The following is a 16744-nucleotide window of genomic DNA, read 5'->3' as shown; positions in this document are numbered from 1 at the left end:
GGATGTCAGGTAGCAGTAGCATCACATCCAACAATCAGCAACCAACAAGAACATCTAGAGCAACGAGGATCTACACGGCAGTGCAACGGAGATAGACAACAATTTCAAGGTAGAAGTTTTTTCTTTTCCTTTTGATTGAGTACTGTGTAGTGTTGGTTTCATTTTTTATTTTAAAGTTTGATTAAAAATTTTAATGTGATGGATGAATCCATGGACGTAAATCCTAGCATGAATCCTATACCCCCACGAACGAAAAAATATCAGGAGAGCTCTTCTGGGCCTTGGATAGTCTTTTTTAGACGTATATCAAAGCCATTAAACATTTAACAAATTTCTAAAGGTTTGACATCACGATACTCTTCAATCAAAGAGATCATAAAAGTAAATAATGATAAAATTCGTGTTGTGGTAAATAATTTGAAACACGCGAATGATATTGTCTCTTCGGAACATTTCAATAAAGAGTATAAAGTTTACATACCCTCCAAAGATGTCGAAATTGACGGTGTTGTTACCGAAGCGAGTCTTTCGGTAGATGATTTACTCAAGCATGGTGTTGGTCGTTTCAAGAACTCTATGCTTGAGGGTGTGAAAATACTGGAGTGCAAACAACTGTACTCAGTAGTTCATGAAGAGGAAAAAAAAGTTTATCGCCCATCAGACTCGTTTCGAGTGACATTTGCCGGGTCTGCGTTGCCGTCCCATGTCTATGTCGATAAAATTCGCCTCCCTGTTCGGCTTTTTGTTCCAAATGTAATGAATTGTACGAACTGCAAAAAATTCGGCCACACAGCTACTTACTGTAGTAATAAACCAAAATGCATTAAGTGTGAAGGGCCTCATAAAGATAATGATTGCAACAAGGAAATTGAAAAATGTATTTATTGTGGGAATAGTCCTCATGATGATATTTCAGTATGCACTGCATTTAAAGTGCACAAAGACAAAATTAAGCTTTCTTTAAAAGCACGGTCTAAGCGCACATATGCAGAAATGCTTAAAACGGTCATTGATGTCCCCCCTTTGGAAACCGAAAACGGGTTTTCAAATCTAGAGGAAACAGAGGACTCTGACTCTGACGAAAATAGTGAAGGTAATTCGTTTATCACTACCCAAGGGTCAGTTAAGAGAAAGAAGTCTTCTTCCAAATTACCAAAAAAGACACCTAAAGTTTCATCTTCAAAAAAAGATCCCCGTGTTAAACAAAAAAAGTCAAAACCAAAGACTGTGCCTCCTGGTTTGTCAAATTCACAAACCAATCCAGGATCTAGCACAGAAAAAGGTAATAATCCTGTGGGCTCCATTTCACAGCCACCAACAGGATTACTGAAGTTTTCGGAAATTGTTGAATGGATTTTCTCAGCATTCAATATATCTGAACCCTTAAAGACCCTCATAATGGCATTCCTTCCAATAGCTAGAAATTTTTTGAAGCAGTTATCAGCTCAATGGCCAATTGTCTCAGGTTTTGTATCTTTTGATGGATAATTTATCACCCGCCGCAAATGATACAATCACTGTCCTGCAGTGGAATTGTCGAAGCATCATGCCAAAACTTGATTCATTTAAAATTTTATTGCATAGTCAAAAATGTGATGTATTTGCTTTATGCGAAACATGGCTTACTTCAAACATAGCTTTAAATTTTAATGACTTTAACATTATACGTCTCGATAGAGACTCTCCGTATGGTGGAGTGCTTTTGGGAATTAAGAAATGCTGTTCCTTTTATAGATTAAACATCCCTTCAACTTCTAGTATAGAAGTTGTTGCTTGCCAAATAAACATTAAAGGCAAAGATATTTGCATAGCTTCGGTTTATATTCCTCCAAAAGCACAAGTTGGACAGCGACAGCTTAATGAAATGGTTGAAGCCCTTCCTGCTCCACGATTGATTCTGGGGGATTTAAATTCGCACGGAATGATGTGGGGTTCCGTTTACAATGATAGCAGATCATCTTTAATACAAAACATTTGTGACAATTTTAGCATGACGGTATTAAATATGGGTAGCATGACACGGATCCCAAGACCTCCTGCACGCCCAAGTGCATTAGATCTATCTCTTTGCTCAACATCAATTCGACTAGATTGCACCTGGAAAATATTGCCTGATTTACACGGTAGCGATCATTTACCAATCATCATCTCAATTAGCTGTAACAAATGTATTGCTAATTCAGCTAGTATTCCATATGATTTGACAAAAAATATCGACTGGATTAAATACCAAAGTAGAATCTCTAGTATTTTGAATTCAATGGAAGAGCTCACTCCACTTGAAGAATATGACTTCCTCATTTGTTCGATTCTGGAGGCAGCAGAACAATCCCAAACTAAACGCTTTCCTGGGCCAACGACTAACAGAAGGCCTCCCAACCCCTGGTGGGACAAAGAGTGCTCAGAGGCTAAACTCGCAAAACAAAATGCTTGCAAGACGTTTCTAAAACGGGGAGGAGGAACTCCTCAGAATTTTGAAAAACTTATGGTTTTAGAAACCAAGTACAAGAGCATACTTCGAGCCAAAAAATGTAGCTATTGGAGACATTTTGTCGAAGGTTTGTCAAGAGAAACCTCAATGAGCACTCTTTGGAATACGGCCAGACGAATGAGGAATCGTAACGTGGGCAATGAGAGTGATGAATACTCGAACCGATGGATATTTGACTTTGCTAGGAAAGTTTGCCCAGATTCTGTTCCTACGCAAAGCATTATACGGGAATCTCCTCCAAATAATGGTTTTATTAATAACCCATTTTCAATGATGGAATTTTCTATAGCACTCTTGTCTTGTAACAATAACGCCCCTGGGTTGGACAGAATTAAATTCAACTTGGTGAAGAATCTGCCCGACCTCGCAAAAAGACGTTTGTTGGAATTGTTCAACAAGTTTCTTGAGCAAAATATTGTTCCACCTGACTGGAGACAAGTGAAAGTTATCGCCATTCAAAAGCCGGGGAAACCAGCTTCCAATCACAACTCATATAGACCCATTGCGATGTTGTCCTGCATCAGAAAATTGTTCGAAAAAATTATTCTACGACGTCTCGACACTTGGGTCGAGACGAACGGGTTGTTGTCTGATACTCAGTTTGGCTTCCGTAGAAATAAAGGGACAAATGATTGCCTTGCATTACTTTCGTCTGACATCCAAATTGCCTTCGCTCAAAAGCAACAAATGGCATCTGTATTTTTAGACATTAAAGGAGCATTTGATTCAGTTTCCATTGATGTTCTTTCAGACAAGCTCCACCAACATGGACTTCCAGCGGTTATAAATAATTATTTGCACAACCTTTTGTCAGAGAAGTGCATGTATTTTTCACATGGCGATTTGGCAACATTCAGAATTAGCTACATGGGTCTCCCGCAAGGCTCATGCCTCAGTCCGCTCCTCTATAATTTTTACGTGAATGACATTGACAGCTGTCTAGTAACCCCATGTACACTAAGACAATTGGCAGATGATGGCGTGGTTTCAGTTACTGGGCCCAAAGCTATTGATCTGCATAAACCATTGCAAGATACCTTAGATAACTTGTCCGTTTGGGCTGTTCATCTTGGTATCGAATTCTCTGCGGGGAAAACAGAGTTAGTCGTCTTTTCAAGAAAGCATGATCCCGCGCAGCTTCAGCTCCATATGATGGGAAGAATGATCCAACAGGTTTTAACTTTTAAATACCTCGGGGTGTGGTTCGATTCCAAATGCACGTGGGGAGGACACATTAGGTATCTGATAACGAAATGCCAACAAAGAGTAAATTTTCTTCGAACAATAACAGGATCTTGGTGGGGTTCTCATCCGCAAGATCTAATAAAATTGTATCAAACAACGATACTTTCAGTGATGGAATATGGATGCGTTTGTTTTCGTTCCGCTGCAAACTCTCATTTTATCAAACTTGAGCGAATTCAGTACCGTTGTTTGCGAATTGCCTTAGGCTGCATGCACTCGACACATACAATGAGTCTTGAAGTTCTGGCGGGAGTTCTTCCATTAAAAGATCGATTTTGGGAGCTTTCATCACGCCTGCTAATAAGATGTGAGGTGCTGAATCCCATGGTAATTAATAATTTCGAACGACTAGTCGAGCTTCGATCTCAAACAAAATTTATGACAGTATATTTTAACCATATGTCACAGGAAATCAACCCTTCAAGATATATTCCTATCCGTGTCAGCATCCTAAGTGCCCCTGACTCAACTTTATTTTTCGACACATCCATGCAGCGTGAAGTGCGTGGAATCCCGGATCATCTACGCTCGACGGAAATCCCAAAAATATTTTCAAGTAAGTTCAGGCATATTGACTCTGAGAAAATGTTTTACACGGACGGATCGCGAATTGAAGAAGCTACAGGGTTTGGTATGTTCAACAATAATGCTTCGGCCTCATTTAGGCTTCAAGAACCTGCATCTGTTTATATAGCAGAGCTAGCAGCAGTTCATTATAGTTTGAGTGTAATCGTCACATTATCTCCAAACCATTATTTCCTCTTCACAGATAGTCTGAGTGCAATTGAAGCCATTCGCTCAATCGCTGCTGGCAAAAATGAACCGTTTTTCTTGGGTAAAATAAAACAGTATCTGAACGACATATTGAATAATAATTATCTAATCACTATAGTCTGGGTCCCGGCTCATTGCTCCATTCCAGGCAATGAAAGAGCCGATAATTTAGCCAAACGTGGTGCTATTGAGGGTGAAATTTATGAGCGACCGATTGCTTTCAACGAATTCTATAGTTCGTCTCGCCAAAGAACACTTGCCAGCTGGCAAGCATCTTGGGATAGAGATGATCTGGGTCGGTGGATGCACTCAATTATTCCGAAAATATCGATAAAGGCATGGTTCAGGGGACTGGATGTGAGTAGGGATTTCATTCGTGTGATGTCCAGACTCATGTCCAATCACTACACGTTAGATGCACATCTCCTTCGAATTATGCTCTCCGAGACTAATCATTGTGCTTGCGGAGAAGGTTATCGGGATATTGATCATGTCGTTTGGACATGCGTGGAGTATCGTGATGTCAGATCTCAACTAATAAATTCTTTGCGTACCCAAGGTAAACTATCCAATATCCCAGTTCGAGACATTCTTGCTTGTCGTGACCTTTCATACATGAAACTTATTTATCATTTCATAAAGAAAATTGGAGTTTCAATTTAATAAAGGCCCCTTTTAAGACTTAGTTCTGATCCCAGCTGCGTCCATGAGTTCAACCAATAGCTAAATTAGAATAAAAATTATGTAATGATACAAACAAACTCGAAACAGTTTATGAAATTATCAACGAAATGTCTGAAAATAACAGCTTATTTTATAATTTATAGAAGTTAATCGTTTGGTTCAAATAATATTTCCGAGTAGATTTCATAATTAATGACGAGTTACCTAAGATGATATTTAAGCTATAAGAGAATATGTTTTAATAAATTCAAAACGTTGTGACTATGTTAGAATTAAATTAGGATAAGAATATTATGTAAAAGTGATGCTACGGCGAAGAAAAACTTATGTAAACTGCCTTAAGAAATAAACGTATTTATGAAAAAAAAAAACGAAATAATTTTCTTTGTTCCAATTGTAGAGGTTTTAATCTTATGGTTATTTGCCTCTTCAGACCTGTTTGTCTCATGTTTCTAGCGTTAGCCCCGCCTTTTTGATGATAGTGTGCAGTAATGGTCACATTTAAACAGAGCCCCTAACACTACGAGCATTATTATTGCAGAAACATTTCAAATTTCTGAATAACAAATGAACAAATGAACGATTCAGGAAACTCTAGTTCTTTCGGTAGCACTATCAAATTATGAACGGTTCTTTGGAATTACCTTTTTTTTGTTGCGATTATAGAGGATTTAACTCAGAGGTTTTGTCTCATCTTTCTAGCGTCAGCCCCGCCTTTTTGATAATAGTGTGTAGTAATAGTCACAATTTTAGCAAACACAGAGCAGTATTATTGCAGCCACATTCCAAATTTCTGAATAACAAATGAACGATTCAGGAAACTCTGGTTCTTTCGGTACAACTATCAAGTTCTGAACGATTCTTTGAAATGAGCTTTTTATTGTTTTGATTATAGAGGTTTTATCCCATGTTTCTAGCGTGAGCCCCACCTTTTTGATGATAGTGTACAGTAATGGTCACATTTAAACAGATACCTTTAACACTACGAGCAGTATTATTGCAGAATAGGAACATTCCAAATTTCTGAAGAACAAATGAACGGTTCAGGAAATTCTAGTCCTTTCGATAGCACTATCAAATTATGAACGGTTCTTTGGAATTAAATTGTTTTTTTTTTTTTGGATTTAAATCCGAGGTTTTATCTCATGTTTCTAGCGTTTGCTCGCCGCCTTTTTGATGATAGTGTGCAGTAATGGTCACATTTAAACAGAGGCCCTTAACACTATGAGCATTATTATTGCTCCAACATTCCTAATTTCTGAAAAACAAATGAACGATTCAGGAGATTCTAATACTTTCAGCGGAACTAGTAAGTTCTAAACGGTTCTTTGAAATGAACTTTTTTTTTGTTCTAATTCTAGAGGTTTTAGCCTTATGGTTATTCGCCCTTCAGACCTGTCTGTCTCATGTTTCTAGCGTTAGCCCCACCTTTTTGATGATAGTGTGCAGTAATGGTCACATTTAAACAGATACCCTTAACACTACGAGCATTATTATTGCAAAAAATATCCCAAATTTCTGAAGAACAAATGAACGTTTTACAGCATTCCAAATTTCTGAAGAACAAATGAACGATTCAGGATACTCTAGTTCTTTCGGTAGCACTATCAAATTATGAACGGTTCTTTGGAATTTCCTTTTATTTGGTTCGATTATAGAGCATTTAACTCAGAGGTTAAAGGCTGTCTCATGTTTCTAGCGTTAGCCCCGCCTTTTTGATAATAGTGTGTAGTAATAGTCACTATTTAAGCAAACACAGAGCATTATTATTGCAGCAACATTCCAAATTTCTGAAGAACAAATGAACGATTCAGGAAACTCTAGTTCTTTCGGTTGCACTATCAAATTATGAACGGTTCTCTGGAATTTCCTTTTATTCGTTTCGATTATAGAGGATTTAACTCAGAGGTTTTGTCTCATGTTTCTAGCGTTAGCCCCGCCTTTTTGATAATAGTGTGTAGTAATAGTCACTATTTATGCAAACACAGAGCATTATTATTGCAGCCACATTCCAAATTTCTGAAGAACAAATTAACGATTCAGGAAACTCTAGTTCTTTCGGTAGCACTATCAAATTATGAACGGTTCTTTGGAATTTCCTTTTATTTGGTTCGATTATAGAGCATTTAACTCAGAGGTTAAAGGCTGTCTCATGTTTCTAGCGTTAGCCCCGCCTTTTTGATAATAGTGTGTAGTAATAGTCACTATTTAAGCAAACACAGAGCATTATTATTGCAGCAACATTCCAAATTTCTGAAGAACAAATGAACGATTCAGGAAACTCTAGTTCTTTCGGTTGCACTATCAAATTATGAACGGTTCTCTGAAATTTCCTTTCATTCGTTTCGATTATAGAGGATTTAACTCAGAGGTTTTGTCTCATGTTTCTAGCGTTAGCCCCGCCTTTTTGATAATAGTGTGTAGTAGTAGTCACTATTTATGCAAACACAGAGCATTATTATTGCAGCCACATTCCAAATTTCTGGAGAACAAATTAACGATTCAGGAAACTCTAGTTCTTTCGGTAGCACTATCAAATTATGAACGGCTCTGTGGAATTAACTTTTTTTTGCTTCGATTATAGAGGATTTAACTCAGAGGTTTCGTCTCATGTTTCTAGCGTTAGCCCCGCCTTTTTTTATGATAGTGTTCAGTAATAGTCACATTCAGGCAGATACCCTTCACACTACGACCATTATTATTGCAGAAACATTCCAAATTTCTGAAGAACAAATGAAACAAATGATTCAGGAGAACTAGTCCTTTCGGCGGAACTAGTAACTTCTAAACGGTTCTTTGAAATGAACTTTTTTTTGTTCCAATTATAGAGATTTAAACCTTATGGTCATTCGCCTCTTCGGATCTGTTTGTTTCATGTTTCAAGCGTTTGCTCCCCGCCGTTTTGATGATAGTGTGCAGTAATGGTCACATTTGAACGGAGACTCTTAACACTACGACCAATATTATTGCAGGAACATCCCGAATTTATTAAAAACAAATGAACGGTTCAGGAGATTCTAGTTCTTTCGGAAGCACTATCAAATTATGAACGATTCTTTGAAATGAGCTTTTTTTTGTTTCGATTTTAGAGGTTTTAACTCAGAGGTTTTATCTCATGTTTCTAGCGTTAGCCCCACCTTTTTAATGATAGTGTACAGTAATGGTCACATTTAAACAGATACCCTTTACACTACGAGCAGTATTATTGCAAAAACATTCCAAATTTCTGGAGAACGAATGAACGATTCAGGAGAACCATTTCTTTCGGCGGAACTAACAAGTTCTGAACGGTTCTGTGGAATTAACTTTTTTGTTTCGATTATAGAATATTTAAGGTTCTTCTCGTGTTTCTTACATTAACCCCACCTTTTTGATGATAGAGTGCCGTAATGGTAACATTTAAGCGGAGATCCTTCACACAAGCAGCATTACTAATGATTTACATATTTTGCATAGATAAAAAAGTAATTGCGTGGAACGCAAAAATAAAGGTTCTTTAAATATTCGAAACGGAACGATTTTTCATTAAAACAATGATGTGATTTAACAATTCGAACAACTCCGTAGGGCTATCTCTGGTAGTTTTGCTTTACATAATTGTTAGTTAGTTCGTCCATGTTATTGAAATATTTTGTTTTTGGTTTCGATTATAGAGAGTTGAACCTTAAGATCATTCGCTTCTTCGGGGCAGGAAACAACTTTCTGAGTCTATGTGCGGGGTTAGGAACAGAGTTACCATTTAAAAAAAATAGTACAAAATGTTTAACGATTATTTGAAATGATTATTTTTTAGTCTTCTTAAAACGTATATCTTTTTTTGCCTGTTTTCGGTTTTTGTCATCTATAACAAATTCTGGATGGGAAATTACTTTTGTTGAGAGTTTTCTGCTGATTCGTATCTAACGAGAAAAGCAAATATCGGCAAAAGACTGCCAAATGAAACGGAAATTTGCGAAAAAGTTACCACCGAGACGGTACAGATTGTCGTCCTTACGGAATTTCTTTTAGGAAATTTTCATTCCTGCTGTTAAATTCATCAGTCTTTCATCAATCTGGATCTTCTCGATTAATACTGACAAAAACACTAAATCGTTAACGTCAATTGTAATTTTGTGCAAGCTTCAGCCAGACTGGAACAAACGTGAGACATTGAGAAATAAGAAAAATGTCCGCTATTTCTTCTGATTTCAACGAATTTTTTGCAAAAGAAACACATACGACGTGACTAAATGTCCCTTGAGAAGTTCTATTCAGAGTGGCCGAAACGGACAGTTTCAAAAGCAAAATTGTTTGCCAGTGGCAAGTGCAAAGCAGTTTAAATTCAACGAAACGCAATGACACCAATCATTTTGTGTTGAACTAGTCCTAAAATTTAGCACGAAATTAGTTTTAACCGGAATCTTTCGATATAACTGAGGAAATTTTGGGCCTATCTTCAACAAGATTGGCCGAAATTGATTGGTAAAATTTCGAATTAACAGATCGGCTGAAAAGTTCGTATCGTTTCTATGAGAGGGCGCCACTAGAATTATATCCATACCATTTTCAGTTAGTACCAACCTTCAAAAGATACGTGTATAAATTTGACAGCTGTCTGATTATTAGTTTGTGAGATATTGCATTTTGAGTGAAGCTACTTTTGTTATTGTGAAAAAAAATGGAAAAAAATGAATTTCGTGTGTTGATGAAACACTACTTTTTGATGAAAAAAAGTGCCGCCGATACCAAAAAATGGCTTGATGAGTGTTATCCAGACTCTGCACCGGGCGAAGCAACAATTCGTTAGTGGTTTGCAAAATTTCGTACTGGTCATGGGAGCACCGAAGACGATGAACGCAGTGGACGTCCAAAAGAGGCTGTTACCGATGAAAACGTGAAAAAAATCCACAAAATGATTTTCAATGACCGTGAAGTGAAGTTGATCGAGATAGCTCACACCCTAAAGATATCAAAGGAACGTGTTGGACATATTATTCACGAATATTTGGATATGAGAAAGCTTTGTGCAAAATGGGTGCCGCGTGAGCTCACAATCAATCAAAAACAACAACGAATTGATGATTCTGAGCAGTTTGGAGCTGTTATATCGAAATTAAACTGATTTTTTTCGTCGATATATAACAATGGACGAAACATGGCTCCATCACTTCACTCCGGAGTCCAATCGACAGTCAGCTGAGTGGACTGCACGCGATGAACCGAACCCAAAGCGTGGAAAGACTCAACAATCGGCCGGTAAGGTTATGGCGTCTGTATTTTGGGATTCGCATGATATAATTTTCATCGACTACCTTGAAAAGGGAAAAACTGTCAACAGTGACTATTATATAGCGTTATTAGAGCGTTTGAAGGACGAAATTTCAAAAAACGGCCTCATTTGAAGAAGAAAAAAGTTTTGTTTCATCAAGACAATGCACCGTGTCACAAGTCGATGAAAACCATGCTGAAATTGAACGAATTGGGCTTCGAATTGCTTTCTCATCCACCGTATTCTCCAGATTTGGCCCCCAGTGACTTTTTCCTGTTCTCAGACCTCAAGAGAATGCTCGCTGGTAGAAAATTTAGAAGCAATGAAAAGGTAATCGCTGAAACTGAGGCCTATTTTGAGGCAAAGGACAAATCGTACTACAAAAATGGTATCGAAAAGTTGGAAGATCGCTATAATCGCTGTATCGCCTCTGATGGCAATTATGTTGAATAATAAAAACGAATTTTGGCAAAAAAATGTGTGTTTCTATTAAACGATACGAACTTTTCAGCCGAACTGTTATTCCTAATCAAATGAAATTCTCTGATTTGCAATGGCGTGCCATGTTTTCGCAGGTTGTATTAACTGTCACATACATTTTACTGGAACAAATTCAATAGTTGATACTACTTGGAATGGAAAGTTCCGTGGCTCTCCCAGAAAAAAAGTTCTTAGTTTCGAACCGTGTACATTTTTTGTTGAGAACAAGCCTCTTGATGGCCCAACACAAAATTTCATGACAATCTATCCAATAGTGTTCGAGTAATATGAAATTGAATGATTTGCGGTACGGAATGGTTCACCATTCCCCGTATTCTCCAGACCAGGCCCCCAGCGACTATTATCTATTTCCAAACCTGCAAAGATTTCTCCAAGGAAAGAAAGTTTCGTCGAATGCTGAGGTCATTACAGAAACGGAAGCCTATTTTGATGGCTATGACAAATCGTTTTTTTTTTCAAAAGGCATCAAAATGTTGGAGGACCAAGTTGCGTCAAGTGTATCGCTCTAGATTATACTGAAGAATAAAAAAGTTTTCACGGTAAAAAATCGACTTTTTCTTTGTTAGGCCCGGAACTTCTTATTCCATGTAGTATAAATAGCCGACGTTTCGTCCGATTTAAACGAAATGAAAAGTACACACGACAAGACTAAATGTCTCTTGAGAAAGTTCATCCAAAGTAACCGAAACGTCGGACAATCACAAAAAAAACGAAATTTGGTACATTTTTTGTTGAGAACAAGCCTCTTGATGGCCCAACACAAAATTTCATGACAATCTATCCAATAGTGTTCGAGTAATATGAAATTGAATGATTTGCGGTACGGAATGGTTCACCATTCCCCGTATTCTCCAGACCAGGCCCCCAGCGACTATTATCTATTTCCAAACCTGCAAAGATTTCTCCAAGGAAAGAAAGTTTCGTCGAATGCTGAGGTCATTGCAGAAACGGAAGCCTATTTTGATGGCCTTGACAAATCGTTTTTTTTTTCAAAAGGCATCAAAATGTTGGAGGACCAAGTTGCGTCAAGTGTATCGCTCTAGATTATACTGAAGAAAAAAAAAGTTTTCACGGTAAAAAATCGACTTTTTCTTTGTTAGGCCCGGAACTTCTTATTCCATGTAGTATAAATAGCCGACGTTTCGTCCGATTTAAACGAAATGAAAAGTACACACGACAAGACTAAATGTCTCTTGAGAAAGTTCATCCAAAGTAACCGAAACGTCGGACAATCACAAAAAAAACGAAATTTGGTACATTTTTTGTTGAGAACAAGCCTCTTGATGGCCCAACACAAAATTTCATGACAATCTATCCAATAGTGTTCGAGTAATATGAAATTGAATGATTTGCGGTACGGAATGGTTCACCATTCCCCGTATTCTCCAGACCAGGCCCCCAGCGACTATTATCTATTTCCAAACCTGCAAAGATTTCTCCAAGGAAAGAAAGTTTCGTCGAATGCTGAGGTCATTGCAGAAACGGAAGCCTATTTTGATGGCCTTGACAAATCGTTTTTTTTTTCAAAAGGCATCAAAATGTTGGAGGACCAAGTTGCGTCAAGTGTATCGCTCTAGATTATACTGAAGAAAAAAAAAGTTTTCACGGTAAAAAATCGACTTTTTCTTTGTTAGGCCCGGAACTTCTTATTCCATGTAGTATAAATAGCCGACGTTTCGTCCGATTTAAACGAAATGAAAAGTACACACGACAAGACTAAATGTCTCTTGAGAAAGTTCATCCAAAGTAACCGAAACGTCGGACAATCACAAAAAAAAACGAAATTTGGGCCTATCTTCAACAAAATTGGCCGAAATTGATCTGTAGAATTTCGAAGTATGATGTGCCATGTTTTCGCATATTTTTGTTGAGAACAAGTCTCTAGATGGCGCAATACTAAATTTCATGACAATCTATCCTCTAGTGTTTTTTAAAATAACATCTGATCGTGTCAGACGAGTTCTAGTTTTCATCAAGCTATGGAAAAAAACGAGATTCGTGTCCTAGGTGCAACGGTGAAACTGAATGATTTGCGGAACTGCGGATTGGTCCGCTATCGCGAATAGTTAACAATACATCGAATGAAAAGTTCTGGGCCTCTCACAGAAAAGACGTGTATAGTTTCGAACCGTGTACATTTTTGTTGAGAACAAGTCTCTAGATGGCGCAATACTAAATTCTGACAATCTATCCACTAGTGTTTTTTAATAACATCTGATCGTGTCAGACGAGTTCTAGTTTTCATCAAGCTATGGAAAAAGACGAGTTTGGAGGATTGGACGATCCCCCGATTTCTCCAGACCCGGCCCCCAGCGACTATTATCTATTTTCGAACCTGAAAATGTTTCTCCAGGGAAAGAATTTTTCGTCGAATGCTAAGAAACGGAAGCCTATTTTAAAGACATTAACAAATCATTTTCAAAATGTTGGAGGCCCGAGACTTCTGATAGCATGTAGTATGAATGTCCGACGTTTCGTCCGATTTCGACGAACTTTTTCAAGGGTAAGCATAAACGAACAGAGTAGATGTGTTTATTTGGAAACAAATCGAAATATGTCTCTGAATTTTTAAGCGGTCACTATTTCGGGTTGGATTTAGCTGAAAACAAAAGAGATTTAGCCGATCAACACTCACACACCAACAGAATAAGATGAAAGAAAAAAAAATAACCAAAACACTATAGATTCTGGTTAGTTGCAGTACCTTATTTTTACAAGAGGTGCTAGTGATGGTAGCAGAGTTGATAGTGGTAGTAGTAGTAGTAGTAGAAGTGGTAGTAATACTAGTAGTAATAATGGTAGTAAAAGAAGTAGCAGTAGTGGGAGAAGTGGTAGTATAAGCGTAGGGAACTTTTACGATGCCGGGGTTCGGGCTGCTGCCGTTGTTCGGATTCTTAGCGGAGTTCGTCGGCGAAGTATTTCCCACCGCACCGCACGCCGTGGTCGATGAGACGATCGTGCTGTCTCCGGCGGCGGCGGCGGCTATTGCGTACATCTGTACCATCGCCTGATGGGTACTGGAGCTGATCAGGGCATCCTGTAGTCGGTGATAGTAGGAACTTTGATACGAGCTACCGTACCCAGCCGATATCGGCAGAGGCGGCGGTGGTGTCGAGTAGAGTGGCGTTTGCGAAGGAACTCCGTACGGAATCGTGGTAGCAGCAGCAGCAATAGGCGGTAGCGGCAGAAGCGAAGAGTGATGTTGTTGGTGGTGGTGGTGATGTTGTTGTTGTAACGTGGATGGTACTAAGTCGCTTGAGTATCTTACCATTATCTCTTTGCCTGTAGGAATACTGCTGGACGCTAGACTGGGATCGCTTCCGCTGAGCGAGTTGTTCCCGGTGCCGAGATTGATCTCGGTGAAGCGGCTAAGGATGAGGGTGGGCGGTATGATGGTAGCCGTGGTAGACTGGGGGGGCTGCTGCTGGAGTAGCAGCGGCTGCTGGTGGTGGTGGTGTTGGTGTTGGAAGTGGTGATGGGGGTGCTGTTGGAGGTGGTGTTGGTGGTAGTTACAGTGACCGCAGTAGCACAACTGTTGAGCCGCGTTACAGCCGATACCGTTGCTGTAGACTGCTGTCGCGGCGGAAGCAACGGGCGACGGCGAACAGGTGGACGAGGAGGCGGCCGGTGGGGGTGGCGTCGAATGGGAACTGGGAAACAGTGGGAACTGCACCGGATAGGCGGCGGAACCGGATGGACTCGAACCGATCGGTTGGCTGACTACGGCGGTTGGCGTCGAATGCGGCGGCTGCTGGAGCAGCGCTGACGATGGCGGCGGCGGCGGCGGTACAAAGGGGGGACAAAAGATCGGACCCGGTCGGAAATACGTGGTGACGTAAATTTTTCAGTTGGTACCGGGACTAACGTTGAGATAGGTTTTTTGTTGTTTTTTTTCTGTTTCTGTTACCGTTTCGGTTGAATTACAGAGTTACTTTCGTCGTCGGGTTCGATTAACTCCTACTCAGGTGCGATTGCATCAATTGCGGGGGTTCAGCCCTGAATGACTTATCCTTTTTTAGCTAATGATTTGTCTTAATAATTGAACTGGTTTTTAGTTTTTTTCTTTCTAACAATATCCTATCGACTACAGACTGACTGCCTTCCTACACGCTAAATATATTTATTAACAACTAGGGTGCCTTAACGCGGCGGAAAAGTGTAGAATAGATTGTCAAAAGGCTGAGAATGATTGTCAGGGGGGGAGCTGGCAGCGGTTTCGTCAGCGGTACTAACGATAAAACACGCCTTCTAGGTCTGAGAGACTACTACTACTACTGGAGACGACACTGGAGATATGTGCAGATGTGTAAATTTCTCGTAAACGTTCCGAAATTGTTCGATAGATTGTCAGAGTTGGGAAACACGACGCGATTCGGGGCACGCTTCCAGGAACGTGCTACCCTGATTGGTCAGTACAGCGATTGAATTGATTGTCAAAACGCTTTCTCCTAAACGGTAAACCTTACCAAGCTACTGTTTTGTTAATTTTTGTGTTTTTTTTTTCTATCTTAATTACTGTTTTTTTTATTTTTGTTGTATGCGATCGAATTCGATTCGACTATACTTCGACGCCCAAAACCGTTGTCGGGTGAGGCGGGGCTTTGCGCTGTGAACGCAAATCAACTAAACCAAACCAAAAAAAAATAGAATCCTAGTAAATTTTTCTTTAACCCTAGCGCAAAAATACACTCGAAATTTAATTATTTCCTCTTTCGCACTACAGTATGCCTCTTTCGCTCATTCACAAATCACCGCACGGTGCGCGCTTTGGATTGTTTGGAAATCTAGCTTCTAAAAATACTTCGCGTTTTGTTTTCTGCGCGATTGTATATGTTTTTATATTGACTGGTGGCTTTCTTCTTTTTGTTCTTCTTACACTTTATACGCCTGTCGAAGCATCAAACTGCCTTTTCGAACTGCTATTCGTCTGCTTGGTCTATAATAAGTACGTACGCGAGCGAGTTCTTTTCCAGTGGTTCTACGATGGATCGCAAACCAAAGTTTTATTTATTTTTTTTCCCCAATACTTTTTTTTTGTTTTCAAGAGTTCAACCGCGAACACGGCCACCGAAGGTGGTGGGTAAGACAGAGACGAGAAATGTATTTATTGTAATTATTTCTGATTATATAGAACCGGTTTTTTCTCTACCCGCGCGTCGGTTTCGCGTTTCCTTCTCCAGATCCGATCGGGAGATTCTTCTGAACCCTCTCGGGTGGTGTTCGGTGGTGGTGGTGGTGATGATGATCGAGGTACGAAAGGTACGAACGATCCCCGCAACACGAACAACGAAAGAAAGAAGAAAAAACTCTACAAGAACAACAACAACGACGACGACAGCAACAACAATGACAGAAGAAAAACCTGAAAATCTCGCGTGAACTCTTCTTCGCTGGAGAGACCTTCGCTTCTTGGCTGCTTCGCCGCGCGTTCCTGGGTGTAAACAATTGCTTTTTTTTCTTTCCTTTCCTTCGCTCTGCTCCTACTCTCTACCCGTTCGTTCGTTCGTTTTGATTCCCGATCTTACTCAATTCTTGCCGAGTTTTTTTTGTCTTTATATTTCGTTTCTTCGAGTTCTCACTTTTGACTGGTTAAATACTCTACTGGAGTTGTTTCCACCTTCGTGGCAGGCGACGGCGTGGAGCGATTCTTTCTGCGGGGACGACGACGCGGAGGACACCGAAGATCGCGAGGGGTGTGTGTGTTTGTGGTGAAAATAAAAATAAAAACTTGTTTTATTTCGCTTCTTCTCTTGTGGCAGACGAGGAAAGACCAGCGACGACGACGACGGGAACTTATCAAA

At 39.5% G+C, this 16744-nt stretch overlaps 1 protein-coding gene across 13 annotated transcripts in view; it reads right to left on the bottom strand.

The window, feature by feature from the left end:
* The window catches only part of LOC131433671 (polypyrimidine tract-binding protein 2), a 728003-nt gene that overhangs the window by 333835 nt on the left and 377424 nt on the right, over nt 1–16744 (bottom strand). For 4 of the 13 annotated variants that reach the window (XM_058600277.1, XM_058600266.1, XM_058600285.1 and 1 more), the window contains exon 2: nt 14212–16744. This exon is cut by the window's right edge. The exons of 6 other annotated variants lie outside the window; for them this stretch is intronic. In XM_058600277.1, the coding sequence (XP_058456260.1) occupies nt 14212–14214 (3 nt within the window). In that variant the 5' untranslated portion in view covers nt 14215–16744. Of the gene's footprint in view, nt 1–13647; nt 14140–14211 lie in introns of those variants that run through there. 3 more of the 13 variants (XM_058600192.1, XM_058600207.1, XM_058600199.1) reach the window with 3 other exon arrangements.

This window comes from Malaya genurostris, chromosome 1 (assembly GCF_030247185.1).
Source record: "Malaya genurostris strain Urasoe2022 chromosome 1, Malgen_1.1, whole genome shotgun sequence".
Taxonomy (NCBI): domain Eukaryota; kingdom Metazoa; phylum Arthropoda; class Insecta; order Diptera; family Culicidae; genus Malaya; species Malaya genurostris.
This window is presented reverse-complemented; position numbering and strand designations above follow the sequence as displayed.